Below are 18972 nucleotides of genomic sequence, written 5' to 3' on the forward strand. Positions count from 1 at the left end.
ATTATTATTATTATTATTATTATTATTATTATTAAAATGACTAGGAAATTAATTTTCGATATTAAGGAGGTTCGTTTTCGACCTTTGATTTCATACGTTTGAGGAGGTGGGATGTGAAGGCGATCCCCCCTCCTCCACCCTTCCCCCCGACAGAACGAATAGAAAAATCTTGACACTCGGCGCAATCGTGTCAAACATACTCGCAAAAAAAATTGATTTATGTCATATACGTTACGCGGGGGGCCGTCGTACTGTCGATTCCCTGAAATTAATCAATTATCATCTTTTGTTTTTTTTTCTCCGTAATAATTTGTAAAAAGGTCACGAATTAGAAAAGGTTCACCGATTCAATGACTATGGCCCGAAGCAACAACAACAACAACAACAAGGAGCGCCATTTCATTGTAAATCCTCCAAATCGATAAGAAAAATAATAAATAAATAAATAAATTTTTTATTTTTATTCATTCGACGACATCACGTCAAACACCCAGAGCGGGTAGCAAATTTTATAAACAACACCGCGAGTATCCATCGGATGAATAATTTCAAACCTGAACAAAAGATGTCTCTCCGACTTCAAATCAAAACTGTTTTACCCTTTTAAAGTTAAAATAAAACCGTGAAAAATGAATTTTTCAAACGATTCAACGAAGCAAACAAACAAACAAACAAACGAAAAAAAAAAAATGTTACGTAATTTTTTCCAGTTTATTTATTAACGGGTATCGAATCAGTAACGAAACGAAAAAAACTTTTAATAAAAGGAACCGACGGTTCGGGCGCGATCAAAAAAAAAGAAAAAGAAAATTTTTTTGATTTTTCCCGGGTGAATATTTTATAAACAATTTTTTTTTTTTAATTTAATTTTTATATAATTCAGATTTTATCATTTCCCCCCCCCCCCACAAAATGGTGGGAAACCGGCAAATCTTTTTTTCTTTAACAAAAAAAAAAAAAACTTTTCGAAATCGAATTGCCAACCGTTGAAAACCGTTGAAAGAGCGGATTTGTTTTGACATTCAATAATAATAATAATAATAATAATCAACAAAACTGGAAAATTTTACGAAACTCAACATTTTATTGGTAACAAAAAAAAAATATGCAACAGTTTAAGTAATATTTTTATTAAATAATATTTATTCGGGGAGGCAATGGAATTTTTTTTTTTTTTTCCTTTAGAAGAATTTCTTAGGTTCGAACCTACGAGAGTGACGTGTAATTAAAACAACAACAATTCGAAAACAAACAACTCGAAAAAAAATCTTCAAAGGTAATTTTTTTTTTTTTTTTTTGTACAAACGCATTAATTAAATTACAAAAAAAAAAAAAAAAAAAAAGAAAGAACAATTATTACGTTAGGCAATAAAACCGTCTTCCTCAATTTTAATAATAATAATAATAATAAAATTTCTCCAGTTTCCTACGTTTTAAGCTAACAACCATTAGTTTCCATAGTTTTAAAATTTATACCCGCGAGTTGCGCAATTATTATTATTATTATTATTATTATTACTTTCACAAAACTAAAAGTTTTTTCCTTTTCCTTTTTATTTTCTTTTTCTTTTTTCTTTCTATTTTTTTTTTTTTTTTATTGCTAATTAAAATTTTCGTAAATGATTAAAAATATAAAATAAAATAAAATAAATTTATTAATTTATTGATTTACAACCGCGTATTCACCATATTGTTAACGCGAAGTGAAAACGTCATTAATTAGAAAACGTTTAAAACCTTTCGTGCCGGGAAAATTAATAATAATAATAATAAAAACGGAATAGCGCTGAATCACGTCATAAACGATTTCACTATGAATTATAAATCGTCATAAGCAAAACATACAAAATTTCGAAAAAGAAAAAAAGCAAAAATTTTCGCAATACTCGTCGTTCTCTTGGAACTCTCATCCTTACGGAAACCTGAAATTCTTTAAAAATCCTTTTTCCCTTTTAAACGTACCTACATACAGACAAAAAAAATGCTGAATAACCCCCCCCCTACTCCCCTCACTTCGACGACGACATTAATGCTGATCACCACAGAACCAATATTAATAATAATAATAACGAAAGAAATTTTTTTACGTATCGAATGGTAATCAGGTTAGACAGGCACCACCAACTTTTTTTTTTTTTTCTTGTTTCTGTAATAACGACGACCGGCCTTAACTCTTTTATTGATGCCTGATTTTAACGAAAGTTAAAAAAGGTCATTTGTGAATCGAACATGAACTCATGCGTGAGTACGATTATTACACACAAAAAAAAAAAACCTTTCTATCCTTTTTACAACATAATCAATAATTTACAAAAAAAAATTTAATTTTCTAACAAATCCCCAAAAGGTATTTTAATAAATAAATAAAAAGGCGGTAATCCTTGGCACCTTAAAAAAAAAATAAAAAAAATAAAACCATTGCTACCAACCGTTAAAAACTTAAGTTAAAAAAAAAAAAACAGCTCACGCAAGTATATATAGTATATTTCATTGCAACGTCGGCCTGAAATTAGCGTATTCGAAGAAAACCGAGGTCATGTAGCCAAGTTGTTAGATTCCGAGTGCATTCAAGATACAAGCATCGGACTAAACAACACCGCGTACGTCGTCGGATTTAATACATTTTCATCGGTTTTTATATTAATAAATAAATAAATAAATAAATAAATAATAATAATAATAAGTAATCGTAAGACTGACTAACTGACTGACTGACTGACAACCGTAACGACAACCGAATTATTTATTTAAAAAAAAACGAAAACAAACACACAGACACACGGGAGTTTCGTATAATGTTATTTATAGTAAAAGTGAATCGTTGATAAAAAAAAATTTTTGTGTTTTGTTTTTTTTAAATTTAAATTTAAATTTAAATTTAAATTTAATTAACGGAAAAGTGTCGACATTTAGAAGAAGAATTTCATTAAGTAAGGTAAGACAAAAAAATTAATTTATATATATATAAACATTCACGCATGTATTTTTTTTTATTCTTTTTTATTTGTTTCGAGCATGTTGAAAACTACAAATAAGAAAAGCCAAAGTGAAAGTTAATTATTTATTTATTTATTTATTTATGTTTGGTTTTTTGTCTTCTGCTCACGCATTCGATTTTTTTTTTTTTTTTTTTTTATTTGACCGTTAATCCCGATTGTTGTTAATCGTTTTATGTATATACAATAGTAATTATTTGCCGTGAGAAAAAAGAAAAAAAATTAGTATAGTTTATGGGAAACTCGTTCATGGAAACCTGTCGCAAATGTTATTATTATTATTATTATTATTATTATCATTATTACGACAAAGAACGAAACAATGAACAAAAAAAAAAGTATAAAAATTTAAACGGAAGGAATTAGAAAAAATTGTTTTGTCGACTCAACGATGACCGACAACACAACAACGCCATTAAAAACTAAGAATGATTGATTGATTGATTGATTGATCGATCGAGTGAAAATAATAATCATCGATATTTTTTTTTTTTTATTACTTCCCCCTTTTTTCTCCCTTACGTAAGTTATCGAATTCGTGAAGCGATTACGATTTTATCAAATTCCTTTCTTCCTCTCTTTTCCTACTTTTCTTCCCTCACACCCCCCCCCTAAACGTCACGTATTAGACCCCATTACTCAAATCGTTACTTTTCATATTTTTTTGAAATATGAAAATTTTCCACGTTAGCCTTTTGCCATTAGGAAAACAACAACATTTCGGTTCATGCCTCCTACATATGCCCCCCCTCATTTTTTCGTACCTTAAAAAAAAAACGATTAAATAACGGTTTTTTTAATTTTTTCTTTTTCTTCTTTTCTTAATTTAAACAAAAAAAAAAAAAAAAAAACTCGTTTACGGGGAAACGTAACAAAACTTTCAAAAAGTTTTTTTTTTTTTTTTTTTATTATTGTTTTTCCTCTTAATTATTTAAAAAAGCATTTTAGTGTTTATTTCGTTTAAATCAGACGCTCCTTAAAAAACAAAAACAACAACATAATATACGTGCAAACATTCATTTAACAATTACTACTAACAAAAATGTGCAAAAAGAAATCATCGAAACAAAACAAAAAAAAAAAGCTGAAAGATTTCGGTGTTTTTTACGTTCATTTACCCCTTACAAAAATGTGCGTGAGTGCGTGTGTGCATGCGTGTGCGTATAAAGGTGAGAAAAATGCTAATGTATAATTTTGCAAAAAGTGAAAATAACTTTCACGACGCTATAATTCAATTTAATTTAAAAAAATATTTTTTAGTATCAACGAATCGTGGACATCGACAAACATTATTATTATTATTTAATTTCATCGGAAAATTTTTCTGCTGACGTCTTCAATAATTTTTTTTTTTTTTTAAAGAACAATACGTATATTTTTAAAATATGTCTCCTAAACACGAAAAAAAAAAAAAAAAAAATTTGACATTGAAATGTAATTTCAAGGTCGACGGACATAAAAATCACATTTTCAATACTTCGTTTTATTATTTAGTTAAAAAAAAAAAAAAAAAATGGGGGACCCGGAAACGATATCAATACAAATTGTACAATACGAAAAAAAAATTTACTGATAACTTATATATACGACATGAATTTAGCCATTTTTTTTTTTCACCGTTTCACCCAAATCACCAAAAAAAAAAAAAAAAAAAAAAAATTGACGTTGAAAAATTGCAATGTAACCTTAACTATTTAACATCCACTTACTTTGTTTAAACAAAACAAAAAAACTGTTTACGAAAAAAACATAAAACAAAAAAAAAAAAAAACAAAAAACTTCGAAAGCGGATGAGTTGCACAATTCAACTTAACAACAACCAAAAAAAAAAATCCAATTTTCGTCAACTCTATAGCAGACGACGACGACGACGACGATCTAGTTTAAATTTTTTTTTTTTTTTTTCAAAATTAAACAAACAAACACACAAACTATATAAATTAATTAAAGATCATCACCTTAGAATCAATCACTCTGTAGTAAAAAGAGACACAATCAATCGTTTCCCAAAAAAAAAAAAAAAAAAAAGAAAATTTTCCAAACTCACGACCGATTTAACAAACTAAACCGTGATTGGTTGCAACAGACAACAATAAAAAATGGTCAACAAACAACAGACGACAGCAAACGTTACAAACACTGATTTTAGTGTGTTTGCACGTAAACGTTCAACTTGAGGAAACATAATTCGTCACGATGAATATTCATTCTCACGATGATGATTTTCCTAGCCTAACCCGCTGCGTTTTATTGCGCAATCCCCCCATCATTACCATTATTATTATTATTATTTATTTAAATATCCGGTTAAATATGAAAACTTTTATTTTATTAAACAATATTAACGATCGTAATTTTATTGCATAAGGAAATGATAATAATAATCATAATGATGATGATGATGATAATAAACAAAACGATCAATGCAAAAAGTGAACGTATCGTGCGATTATCGTGAAAATCGAACGCGGAAAATTACTCTAGGCACGAACCTTTTACAAAAAAAAAAAAAAAATGACGAAATTTGAATTATCAGAATGTCGAACCTTTCGGCATTTTTTTAAAAGATCGAAAAGGAACGAAGACGATTCCTTTTCATTCTCAAGTTTTTTAGACCTGAAATGATTTCAGGTATCTTCTCACCCTTTCGACGGGGATTAAAAAAAACGAATCCGTGTAAATAAAAATGAGTACGATGAGCATCATCTGACATTTATATCCTCGAGCAAAAAAATAATAATAATAATAATTGTCAACATACAAGTCTTTTCAAACGTGAGATTGGTAAATATCGATCAGTAAATGTCAATCGCAGTCAGTCATTAAAAAAAATCCTATTATTATTATTATTATTATTATTATTATTATTATTATTATTATTGAGTTTCTTATTGTTGCTTTATTGAGTACCCGCGAGTATCGCCCACCATATGTATTTTTCATCAACTTTCGTTCCCGATTTCTCAATCAGACGAATTTATAATTTTTTTTTTTATTTATTTCTTTTTCTTATCAAATTAACCTTTGACCTTTAAAAAAAAATTTTTTTTATGTTTTAAAAATTAAACAAAGTTCGTTTGCCTACGTGTCGTTAACACAAAAAAAAGAACACAACGGCAACCTTTTTTCCCGGCAAATATCTTCGCTGGAAGGTTCACAATAAATAAAATACAAAAGGTAAATCCTTTCCCTACTCAAAAGAAAACTAAAAAAAAAAAAGAAAAGCGGGTCGGTACTATCTACAACGGAAAAAATTCCAGGAAAAACTGGATAATCTTATCAGAACTAAAATCGTCTAAAAGATATCAAAAAAAAAAAAAAAAACGAATGCTCTGATAAGATTCATTCCGATAAATCAGCGTGAAATTTTTAAGAGTGAAATTAATAATAATAATAATAATAATAATAATAATAATAATAATAATAATAATTATTATTATTATTATTATTATTATTACTAGTTACATAAAAAAAAACAAAACCGATTAAAAACGTTTTCCCTTTTCGAAAACTCTCATATAAAAAAAAAATTAATAAATTTTTTTTAATTGATGACGACAACAACAGAGGTAATAACTTCCGTCATTATTTTTTTAAAAAAATGATATAAACCTCGATCGCATCCCCCTTCCCTAAAAATGAGGGGGGGGGAAGGGGAAAGAAAAATGCATTTTTTAAATCGATGTAAATACGTTTTTTTTTTTTTTTTACAATTAATATTTTCAAATAGTTTAAAGACAAACCCTTCGAACAAAACAAAAAAAAAATGAGAGTAAATAAAAACATTTGAAGGACGACTTCACGAAAAAAAAAAAAAAAAAAACTTGTTCCCAACAAGACTTGCTAAACTAATTATTTATCCCCTGACAACTAAGTAGTACAACTTAGACTTGATATAAAATAAAGAGAGAGAGAGAGAGAAAAATAGAAAAAATTTTTTTATCAAGTTTATTGAACTTAAAACTTGCGAAACATTCAAATCGAACAAAAAAAATTATCCCTCATTCATTTTTCCTCCTGCAAATAAAAACTTTTCTTTCTTTTTCCTTTGCACGGCTTCACCCAAAACGTTTTTCCGAATTCTCGCACACGCACACGCACTCCATCGTTTTGAGAAAAAAAACAAAAGTGGGGGGGGGGGACAAAATAATTGACGATGATAAATTTTGTGCCGAATAATCACGATTCAAACGATTAAATTTCGATTTTCCCATGTAAGACGCGTACAGGAAGACAAAATTTTCAATTAAAAATATTGGTAATCACGATAGTAATAGTAATAATGATAATAATGATATTATGCACATAATCATCATCATTTTCTCTCCCACCGTTAAATTTAAATAAAAACGCACCACAAGCACACGCACACACGCACACACATATATATTTATATATCAAAGATCGTTTCTTTTCATTTTCTTTGTTGTGTTTGTTTTTGTTTTTAACGACGACAGTTTTTCCATTGCATTCGTTGCGTGCGTGAGTGAGTGATAACGTTTAATTCGTTACGTTTTTGTATTTATTTCGATTAATTTAAAAAAAAATTATAGTAAGTGAAAAGTGAAAACTTTTGTTTTATTAGCCTTACATTTTTCGATTAATTAATTATTGATTTTTTTTTTTTTTGTTTCCTTTGAACTCATTTAACTCAAAATTATGTCAACCGCGTCCATTTTTATTAAATAAATTGGAAGTTTGAATAGGATTTTCTGACAGCACGATAAATACCCATTTTCCCGAATGACAAAAACCTTTTCCCAAATCACGGAAGTATAATAATTTATAAGGGGATGCCGTAAACGTGAAAAAAAAAACTAAAATTAAACAAATTATTATTTTTTTCTTCTTCCACGTCAGTAAGAGTACATACAAAAATTTTTTTTTCTTATTCGATTCCTTAATAACAAATGCAATGAAAAAAAACTTTAATTACAGATACGAATTTGACCCTGTAATATTATCACTCCGTTTTCCATCCTTCTCTTTTTTTTTCTGACCCTGAATCTTTGTCTTTGTCTCTCTCTCTCTCTCTCTCTCTCTCACTCTCATGTTTTTTCTTTCTTACTCTTCTTCTTCTTTTACAAAGAGATAAATCTTCAATTTTAGTTGTGACATATAAAAAATAAAAAAATGAATAGAAAAAAAAAAAAAAAACTAAATCCATCTGATGACCTTAGGACGATACAACCACGAATCTAATTATAATTTTGGATAAAGATCTATCATTTAACCTTCAAAATGGCTGCCTTTTTTTTTCTTTTCTAAAACCACTTACGAGCCGCCCTTTGTCTGTTACCACGTTAACTCAAATTCAAATTTTTTTTTTTTATTATCAGAAAACGAAATCTTCGTGATTCGAAAAACGTTTTAAAATTTATTTTTTGTTTCCTCCTATCGTACATAACAAAAATTTCAATGGTACAAACATAACAAAAAAAAAAAAAACCTTCGAATAAAAACTTTTACAACAAAACATTTTTTTTTTTTAAATTATTACCAACATAAAAAAAAAAAAAATTATAATTAACAACAATATTGTTCCAAAGTACTTGCATCATCAACATCATAAATTACTCAATTTTACAATTAAAAGTCACACGTGGAAAAAGAAAATTACTAATTAAAATGCAAATAGAAAAAAAAAAAAATTAATAACAATAATTTTTTTTTTTTTTTTTTTTTTAATAGAATAATTAATAACCGAGTAACGTAACATGAGTAAGCAAAGATTCGAAGATGTTAAATTTGAACTCGAGTTGGAAATGATACCTGAAAAAGTTTTGGAATGGTCTCGAAATCATGGAGAAAATGATAAAGATATTAAAATTTACGAACTTCGAGAACTCATTTACGGTAAATCATAGACAAAAAATTTAATTTCAATTCGCTTAAATTTTAATATTAATAATAATAATAATAATTTTTTTTTTTTTTATTCCAGAGAGAGGAGATGTCGTACCTCACAGAACTGATGACGCGTACCTACTCAAATTTTTAAGAGCCAGAAGTTTTAACATTGAAAGCACATATAAACTGGTAAGAAAAAAACATTCATACGAAAAGCATTAAATAAAAACAAATATCGAAAGGGATTGTTACAATGCATAATTCTTAAAAGACAACAAACAACAACAACAGCAACAACAACAACAACAATAATAATAATAATAATAATAATAATATTAACATTTCTGTAATAAAAATAATTTTTTTCATTTTTAACGATTAACAAAAATTTCACGTCATCGATACCCTAATGAAACCGAGTTCAATTATTCAATTTTCTAAAATGACCGTTTTCCGATTAAATTAAATTATGATTATTATTATTTTTTTTTTTTTTTTCCCTTCAACAGTTAGTCAATTATTATAATTTTAAAGAAAACAATCCGGAATTACACGAGAATGTGAATCCTTTACATCAAACATTTGTCGGGGCTGAGGATGTCATACAAGTTTTACCATACAGAGATGAAAACGAAAGAAGAATAATAATAATTAAATTGGGTGAGAAATTAGTTTTCTTTTTACTTTTTCTCGACGGTGTAATTAAAATTCATAATTAATTTTTTTTTTTTTTTTTTTAATTAGGAAACTGGAACACGAGCAAGTATACCGTCGAAGAATTATTAAGAAGCGTTTTACTCATTTTGGAATTGGGTAGTTTAGAACCCGCATCTCAAATATTAGGAGTCGTTATTTTATTCGATTTTAAAAACGTTACCATTTCTCATTTGTGGCACATAACGCCGAGCGTTGCTAAAAAAATTATGGAACTCATGGTGGTACGTACAACAAAACGTTTTGCGATGGTAATTTGAGAAAAAAAATTTCATAACCTTTGAAAATCCGTTAAAACAAATTTAAAAAAAAAAAGAAAAAAAAAAAAACTTTTCAAAATGAAATAATAGATAAATAATTTAAAAAGGAAACTATTACCACCTTACTAATTTTCTCTCAATTTTCTTTATAATAATTGATTCAATTTATATGATTAAATATTACTTAAAGTAATTTTCTTTTTTTTTTTTTTTATCCCATTTTGCCATGTCTTTTAGTTTTAAGATAGTTTTTTTTTTCTTTTTCTTTCTACAGATTATAATTTAACCGAGATTATCTTTTATTCATAGTTTAACGCATTAGAAATTTATAAATTTTAAAAGACTTTTCCCGTAAATTTTTTCACGATGTGGGAAAAAAGACTTTCGAGAAAAATTTTTTACAAAATGATTTTTCGTCCCTACAAAATATCATTATTATTAATTTTTATATACATCTCATTTTTATTTCAGACAAGTTTCCCGCTCAAAATGCACATCGTCAATATAATATTCGAATCAAAAGTATTCGATTTGATTTATAAACTTTTCCAACCGCTTTTAAGCTCGAAAATGAAAAAAAAGGTACGAACGATTGTTTTACAAATTAAAAATGAAAATATTTGAAATTTTAAAACACGTTTTTTTTTTAATTTTCTAGATATTTTTCCACGGCAACGATTTAGATTCGTTACACAATCACATACAACCTAAATACCTTCCCAAAAGATACGGTGGAATTAGACCAAAGTATAAATACGACAAATGGATCGAATACGTTAAAATCTCACCAAACGTAATAGAGGGTAAGTGTGTCTGTCACAAATTAACTAAAATAATTTAAAATTCACTCACCATATTATGTATGCATTAAAAATAATTCAATCGAAATCAGGTTCCATAAGTAGTCCAATAAATAAATTAAAAATTAATTAATTGTTTCTTATATTAAATATCAAATGATTGTGTCTCCATGTAAAATTTCTTCCGAAACCTAAAAGTAAATAAATAATTTTGTTTTAATATTTGTTTTACAGAGTTGAGAAGTTTGGGATACATAATAACAGATGAAATATATGAAAAAAAACTTGTCAATTCATCAGATGAAAAAACAAGTTCAGATGAAGATTGATTAAATAAAATTCTCATTATTTATTATTATAGACTGAAATTACAAAAAAAAGGCTCAAATTATCAAGCGATCCTGTGATTTTACATAGAACTAAATTTAAATTTCAACAATGCGGTTATTTAAATTTAATTTAATTTTTAAAATGAATTTACAGCATAAGGTAGTTTTACTAACAAATGAAAAACATTAAAAAATTAACAAAAATTTTTTCTTAATGGTAAAATGAATGGCATTTTGTAATTATTAATAGTCGATACATACCATTCAGTGTCAGATTTCTACAAATCTTTGTTTCTTTTCCCTATAAAACTATATATTTGTCACATAATGCTTACACACTTGTGCGATTGTTCAATATCTGAAACAAATAATTAATAATTATTATATAATTTTAATATGTTTGTTCACTTTTGTACATATATATATATGAAACACAAACTAACAGATTAACATTATTTATTTTTACAAATCATCGATTTTCATGCGAATAATGAAATTTTTCCCCCACCCCCCCAAAAAAAAGGAAAAAAAACATAATTAAGACAGTTTAACATTTATCATTTGAAAATATACCATAAGTAAATTATAAATTAACATTTAAATATAACATATTTTGTATTTTTTTATATAAAAAAAAAAAAGAAAAAATAAGTAAATAAAAATAGATGATGAATCGATGCAAGCAATTTATTATGTATTTTATGATGTTTCATTACCAATTTTCTTAAAAATTCATTCGATTGAAAAAATGCATTAATCACTTTGAGTTGTGATTGTTACACTTGAATAAATTTTTATTTACAGTAACAATTTGCCAATAAACAGTAACAATGGCCCATAAACGCCTTTCATAATGACCATTACAAGCATATAACGTTTTTATATGGTTAGAAAAATTAGTGGGTGACTAACCATTTTATAACAATTGATATGACCCTGAAAATTAAAACGTCAAGTACATTAATTGTAAATATAATTACCTATTACCTATTATTTGTAAACTTTTTCCTTTGGTTTAAATATAATATTTGTTAATGCATATTTCATCTGATAGAAATCTTACTGAATTTTTTAAAATTCAAAATTTGAAAAATGGAACGTGTGGAATAATTTTCAAACGTCAAACCGTCGTCAATTCACATTATTATTATTTTTCGTTTGCGGTTTTAATGAATAATAATCGACGAGGTTATGAATCGAAAAGATTTTATTTTTACATTAATTCGAATATTATTAACAATCAAACTTTGTCGGTTATAAAAAAAATCAAAAAACTACTTTACTAAAATTACAGTTAAACTCCGAGACGCGGCCTCAAATTGACAACTGCAACATTTACAGTGGTGCCAACGTCAAAAAAAAAAAAATTTTTTTCAAAAGTAACGCATATTTTGCTAAACAATCATTTGATAAAAAAGAAACAAACCAATTTTATTTTTATTCACTTTTTTAAAAAAAAAAAATCAAAAGTATTTTTATTATTCGTTAACTACAATAAAAAAAAAAGAATAAAATCTTTGGGATATTTTTAAATTATTAATATTTATTTTTTCACAGCTAAAAACATCTCGCGTTATATTGAATAACCCACTGAGTCATACTTTCTTTGACGCTTAATTTTTTTGGCGGGCTTACGGTGCGTTTAAAAATATTTTAACGGAAATTTTTATTTGTAATTCGAATAATGGAGTAAAATTAAATTATTTTCAAAGTACAAAAAGTTACAAATTTCATAAAAAACCCGATTTAACCTTTTAATTATTAACTAAAACTTATTTCGACTTGAATACTTTACATAATATCAACGAAATTGCTTACAATTGTGTAAAAAACAAACATTAAAAAATTTTTTCTAGAATGATCCAAGCAAAAAAAAATTAAGGGTAGAAGAATATTTATAAGAAAATAATTATTTAATATCAATCCAAAAAAAAAAAAAAAAAAAAAAATGGCCAAACATTTTTTCCCTTATGAAATATTTAATAAAAATTACAAGAGTGTGAATGACCAAATAGAACGAAAAGGAAAACTGGAAATTTATTATTATTATTAAATATTTATTTATTACCGATAGCATAAATTAATTAAATTTAAATATCAAAATAATAATAATAATAATAATTTTTTTAAACTAGGTAAACCATGCCGTACCACACTTTTTCCTTATTTTTTTCTTCTTATACAATAAATTTACTAATCATTTCAAAACAACAAAAAAAAAAAAAATTTTTTTTTTTAAATTTGTTTCTTAATGCAGTTTTTAATTTAAATTATTAATATTATTACTACAATAAATTTCAAACGAACCTGTATTCAAAGTATTATTATTATTATTATTATTAATCAATTGATTTTTTCTTAAATAATTTTCTGATAAAAAAATATTTTTTTTAAAAGAAAAGGGTTTTGCCCTTTATTAATTACTTTACGAGTTTTTTTTTTTTCAGGTATTATTTCTGCGGGTACTAAAAGTTCAGAAAACTCGTTTTTAATAAAAAAAAATTTCACTTGATATCAAAATCGATAAATTGTCAATTTTCATCACACAATCGTTGTAATTATTATTATGTAGGGAAAAGGGGGGGAAGGGAATTTAAATGAAAACGTAACCGTAAACTAATTCAAACAATAAAAAACTCTTTGGAAAATGCTACGACGACGAGGTACTAGCGAATGAGAAAACTTATAAGAAATTAATAATAATAATTTCGAACTATGGGATTATATATGAAAAAAAAAGCAAACTAACCATATTTAATTGTTTGTATTTTTATTATTGTCAAAAGGTAATTTAAAAAAAAAAAAAGAGGTCGGGGTCACGTTTAAGTTACTCCCTTTGCCAACTACGAGTTTTTTTTTTTATCCTTCGCGTGGATAATAATGCATCCACCATATTTTATGTAAAACTAGTTTTTTTTTTTTTCATTTCATTTCCATGTACGAAGAATATTAGTAGGAGATAATAATAATAATAATAATAATAAATATTTTAAACTGAAACGTAGAAGTTTAAGAATAATTTATTATTTATGACTCCAGGTAATAATAATAATAATAATAATAATAATGCGTACAAAAAAAAAAAAAAATTTTTTTTACTACGCCAAATCGCGTTGACTACGCGCAATTATATCTTAATAAATTAAAAGTTATGCGAACGATCAAAACATTTTATATTTAAATTGATAAGTTTCTCATTTTAATGAAACCTTAACATAATGGAACCTTGTACCTCTTAAACCTTTTAAAATATTTAAAAGGATGAATTTTTTAGGACGAAAACAAAAATAATCGTTGGTAATTTTATATTGGAATTAAATTTTTTTAAAAAATATTTTAAACGAATTTATATTATTATTATTATTATTGTTTATTTTATTGAGATTTCGAATACAGAACCCCCCCGTAATAAAAAAAATGTAATTAATTTAAAAAAAAAAAAAAAAATTTTATATCGTAATTAAAACGAATTTTATGTTGTTATATTGTTTTTAAAGTCTTTTTTTTTAAATATTAAATCTTTACGGATCGATATTTAATTACGCGACGTTTATAAGAGAGAGAGAGAGAGAGAGACGGAGGGAGTGGAGGGGGAAAATTTTCATTTGAATCGCATCGGGAAAAGTGTGAAAAAATTACGTAAATAAATGGAAATCTATAAGAAAACCGTTAAATAACCGAAAGGCTTTAGTAAACTATTAACGATGGTCGTTATATTAAATTATTATTATTATTATTATAACTTAAAGTCATGACAACGTTTTTGGAAATTTGAAAGTTTTTTTTAAAAAAAAAAGTAAAATCGTTGTTAACTTGTTTTTCCAAAACGCGGGAAATTTAATTTGGGAGTTTTTCCAAAAAAAAAATTATTTTTAGAGATTTTGAAAAAAATTTCGCAAACAAACGATTCATACGGATTTTTCCCACTCGTTATTATGTTATTAACTAATAACCTTTTCGAAACTTTTACTAAATTTTAAATTGCGTTAAAAACAAAAAAGGAATCTTATCGTAGCTTATCATATTGAAATCTAACACAAAAAATCAATCGATAAATTTATAAAATTCAATCGATCGATCGTTATTTTACATCTCTCAAAAAAAAAAAAAAAATTTAGAAATTTTATGAGGTAAAAGGTCTCGAAATTCGAATTAAAAAGAAAGTAATTTTTTCTATGTAATTAAAAAACCCCCTTCCCTCCCTTCCTCCCCAAAAAATCCTTTTTTTATGTTATTCGTGTAAAACAAATAAAGTGGAAATTATTGATTGATTTCCTTCCCCTTTCCCCTCCCTCCCTCTTGCACTACATATAATATCAGATTTGATAATAAAAAAAAATGTATCGATTTTATTTTTTTTTTTAAGGTTTACCACAAAAAAAGAGTAAGAGATCGAGTTTTTACTTTCTAAATTCTTTTTTTTTTTTAATGAGATAATTATTTTTCTCGTAGGTATCTCGTGTCAGAGAGAGAGAGAGAGAGAGAGAGAGAGAGAGAGAGAGAGAGAAATTCAGTTTTAAAAAATTTTAAAAAATACGATTAACTTTGTCACGATTTGTAAAATTATTTTTTTTACCTCAAAAAAAAAAAAAAACGAAACGAAACGAATCCATTTGGATGTTGTTAAAATTTTCTCATATGCAAAACGAATCCTTATTTTTTTTTTTTAAATTGCATCACGACCTTTGACCTCACCCGTTTTCGTCAACGAATAAAAAAAATAATAATAATTTTAATGTCAATGTCTAGGTAAATACAACGACAACAACAAAATTCAAAAACCTTCAGAATTTTTTTTTATAACAAACCCATTTATATTATTCATTTAATTAACCTAATCAAAAATTTTTCCCAAACATTATAATAATAATAATGATGATGTTAACCATCATACCCTGAGTATGTATATATATATATATATATATATATATATATATATATAAGTATAAATAAATAAACTCATTTACTCGTGCGTAAAGTACCTCGTGAGTACTTTTTAGTAAGTTAAGAACGTCATTCATTGACAAGTTGATAAAAAAAAAAAAGTCTACTCGCGAGTGTTGTTTTAGTTTTAAACTCGTATCAGTTCACCACATCCACTCAAACTATAAACATTAAAAAAAAAAAAAAAAAAAATAGTGAAAGCAGACGATTTTTTTTTTTCTATCTTTTTAAAATTCTTTTTCGGGTGAACTCAAAACGATTTATACAATTTTATTTAAAAAAAAATTTGTTGAAGTGTTTAAAAAAAAAAAATATTTAAATTTAATATAATAAAATACGCGCGGTTTGTATTTAATACGCGATTTAAAAAAAAAATGGCGGCGATTGTTGATAGCGTTAGACCGTTGGAAAGATTTCCCGTGGAAACGGATTTAAGCGAAAAATTTCTTATGAAAAATGAAAACGGTTCGAAAGAAACACCGGAAAATCGTGCTGAAAAAATTCAAGAATTGTTGAGGATACTCGAGGGTAAGTTTTCCAACAAACAAATCAAATTTTTTTCTTCATCTACAAACGCGCACGTACCAACTTACACCCACACACACGCACCCAACCACCCATACCAACAAACACAAACGCTCGACAATTTTTTTTTATTTTTTCACCCAGTTAAAAATTGATTTCTCTACTCGTTACCTCCTTTTTCATTTCGTTAATAATAATAACAATAATAATAATAATAATAATAATAATAATAATAATAATAATAATAATAATAATAATAATAATAATAATAGGTACAAATACTTATGTAAAATTTTTTAAAATAATTATTAAAACGATTTTTAATAAAAAAACGTACACAATTTAATTTTTAAAAGAATTTCACCTTGAAAAACCCCCCAAAAAAAAAAAATTCTACCGAACTTTCGATTACGTAAAAAAAAAAAATTAAAACGAGATGATAGAATAATAATAATAATAATCAACGTTAATAACAATTTAATTAATTAATTAATAATATTTATTATAAGATGAGAGAGAGTGTTTGAATTATTAGGCGTTGACCATGGTAGCAAGAACAACGTAAACAATTCATAAATTTTTTTTTTTTAATATTAATATTATTTAAATATTTGATTTACGTTAAATAAAAAGGAAAGAAAGAAACTAGGTCTAGGTTTTCAATATTTAGGTTCTCCCACAATAAAACAGGCTTATTCAGGTAGTGTTCGTATTTTGTCAAATTGTCTTATATAAATGTCACCGCGATAAAATTTTTATATTAAAGACAAATATTAACGAATCATTTTGTACGCTTTTGGTCGAGGAGGATCATTTAAAAACTAATAATAATAATAATAATAATAATAATAATGATAATAATAATAATTATTTATGTTAATGTTATACTTTAGTAAAAATGTTTGATTCAAAGTCGTCGTCTTTTAAATTTGTTTTTCGAACAAATTAAAAAAAAAAATTATAATCAATGTCGTCGTCAGTGGCGGCGGATATATGGAAATTTTAAACCGGAAAATTTTTTACGGTTTTTTTTTTTGTTTTCCTATTTGAAAAAAATAATTTGAAAAATAAAAAAAAAGTTAAATAAACGTGATTCGAATCGTAATATATGGGAATTTTCTTTTCGGTTTTTTTTAAAAATCGTTTTAAAATTCAGGGGCGTCTTTTTTTTAAATAAAATACCGCGGGTACTTCCTACTACCCGAATTTATTATAAATACCCGCATGAAAACACGCACAAACCCACCAAAAAAAAAAAAAGATTTAAAAAATATCCGTGAAAAAAAAAATATTCATGCACTCGGCGGCTCTTTAACTTTTTTGTAATCATCATCATCATCATTATTATTATTTTTTAATATCATTATTATTATTATTATTATTATTATTATATTATGTTGGCTGCGTACGTACGTAGAATTTTTAAAAAAAATTTTCGTTTCAGGTTTAAAAAAAAAAAAAATTAAAAAAAATTTTTTTTTCAGTTTTATTGAGCTCGGACTCGTAAATTTTAAAATTTTTTAATAATAATAATGATAATAATGATAATAATAATAATGATAATTTTCAACGGGTTTTTTTAAAACCCGATCATTTCCTCCTTCGATTGATGATGTAAATTTAAAAATTTTTTTTTTTCTACCGAAAAAGTTTTTAAAAAAAATTTTTTTAGCCCCCAATAAAATGCGTAAAAGAAAATGATTTTCAAGAAAAAAAAAAAAATATGGCGGGGAATCGGGTGAGGGGGGCAAGGCAAAGTTACGTACCGAGAAAGCGGTTATTTTTGTCATCCGTCGTAATTTTTTTTTTTTACTATACGATTTTTTTTTTTTCTTTTAAAAACGTTGACGACACACGTCGGACAAACGACGTGATAAATAATGAAATTTAAAAAAAAAAAAATTTTTTTTTTTTTTTTTTGCCTTATTTACGAGAGAGTGCGAACGTGTCGTCGTTTTGCAACCGCGACAAAGTCTAAAAATTTACGTTCGAAATGAAATTTTTTTTTTATAAAACCGAGTAAAAAAACTAAAACTAAAACTATCGAACGTAAAAATACATCGTAACGTATGAAAACCTAAAAATTATTGATCTTTGATCTCTTTGAACGTGCCGTTGAATAATTCGTTTAAACAAAATAATAATAATAATAAATTGTCATAGAATTTTAACAATTTTGCTATCGTTTAAATAAGTTTTTTTTCTTATTCCCCCCCCCCTCTCTCTCTCTCTCTCTCTCTCTTTCTCTGTCTCTCTCTCTCTCTCATTTTTATGTTAATTAATTAAAATATTTACATTTATGTAAAAATTCGATTCTTTTTATTCTAGAAATAAATTTTCTTTTTTTTTTTTATTATTAAAAAATTATTAACGATTTGATAGTTTTCCCCTTTGTTTATTAGACCGACTGCAAATACCCCCAAATTATCATTATTATCGTTTAAAATAATTTCCCCCCCCCCAAAAAAAAAAAAAACAAAAACAAAAACTGGAAGTAATAAAACGTCCGCGTCAACTTCCTGTGAAATATTAACCTTGAAATATATTATTACTC

General features: G+C 25.9%; 2 protein-coding genes across 2 annotated transcripts; both read left to right on the forward strand.

Annotated features, from left to right (window-relative positions):
* Positions 1-8713: 8713 nt before the first annotated feature.
* Phum_PHUM112990 (protein C20orf121, putative) lies at positions 8714-10949 on the forward strand (the record flags this gene model as incomplete). Its single annotated transcript, XM_002424095.1, has 7 exons — positions 8714-8852; positions 8941-9035; positions 9356-9506; positions 9591-9784; positions 10292-10402; positions 10479-10623; positions 10855-10949. The coding sequence occupies 7 exons, from the start codon at positions 8714-8716 to the stop codon at positions 10947-10949; spliced, it is 930 nt and encodes a 309-aa protein (XP_002424140.1).
* A 5318-nt stretch (positions 10950-16267) lies between these two features.
* Phum_PHUM113000 (uncharacterized protein) lies at positions 16268-16573 on the forward strand (the record flags this gene model as incomplete). The annotated part of the gene is made up of 1 exon (XM_002424096.1): positions 16268-16573. One exon carries the CDS (start codon positions 16268-16270, stop codon positions 16571-16573), a length of 306 nt encoding a protein of 101 aa, XP_002424141.1.
* Between the last annotated feature and the right edge of the window lie 2399 nt (positions 16574-18972).

This window comes from Pediculus humanus, genomic scaffold (genome assembly GCF_000006295.1).
Source record: "Pediculus humanus corporis 1103172107458 genomic scaffold, whole genome shotgun sequence".
Taxonomy (NCBI): Eukaryota; Metazoa; Arthropoda; class Insecta; order Psocodea; family Pediculidae; genus Pediculus; species Pediculus humanus.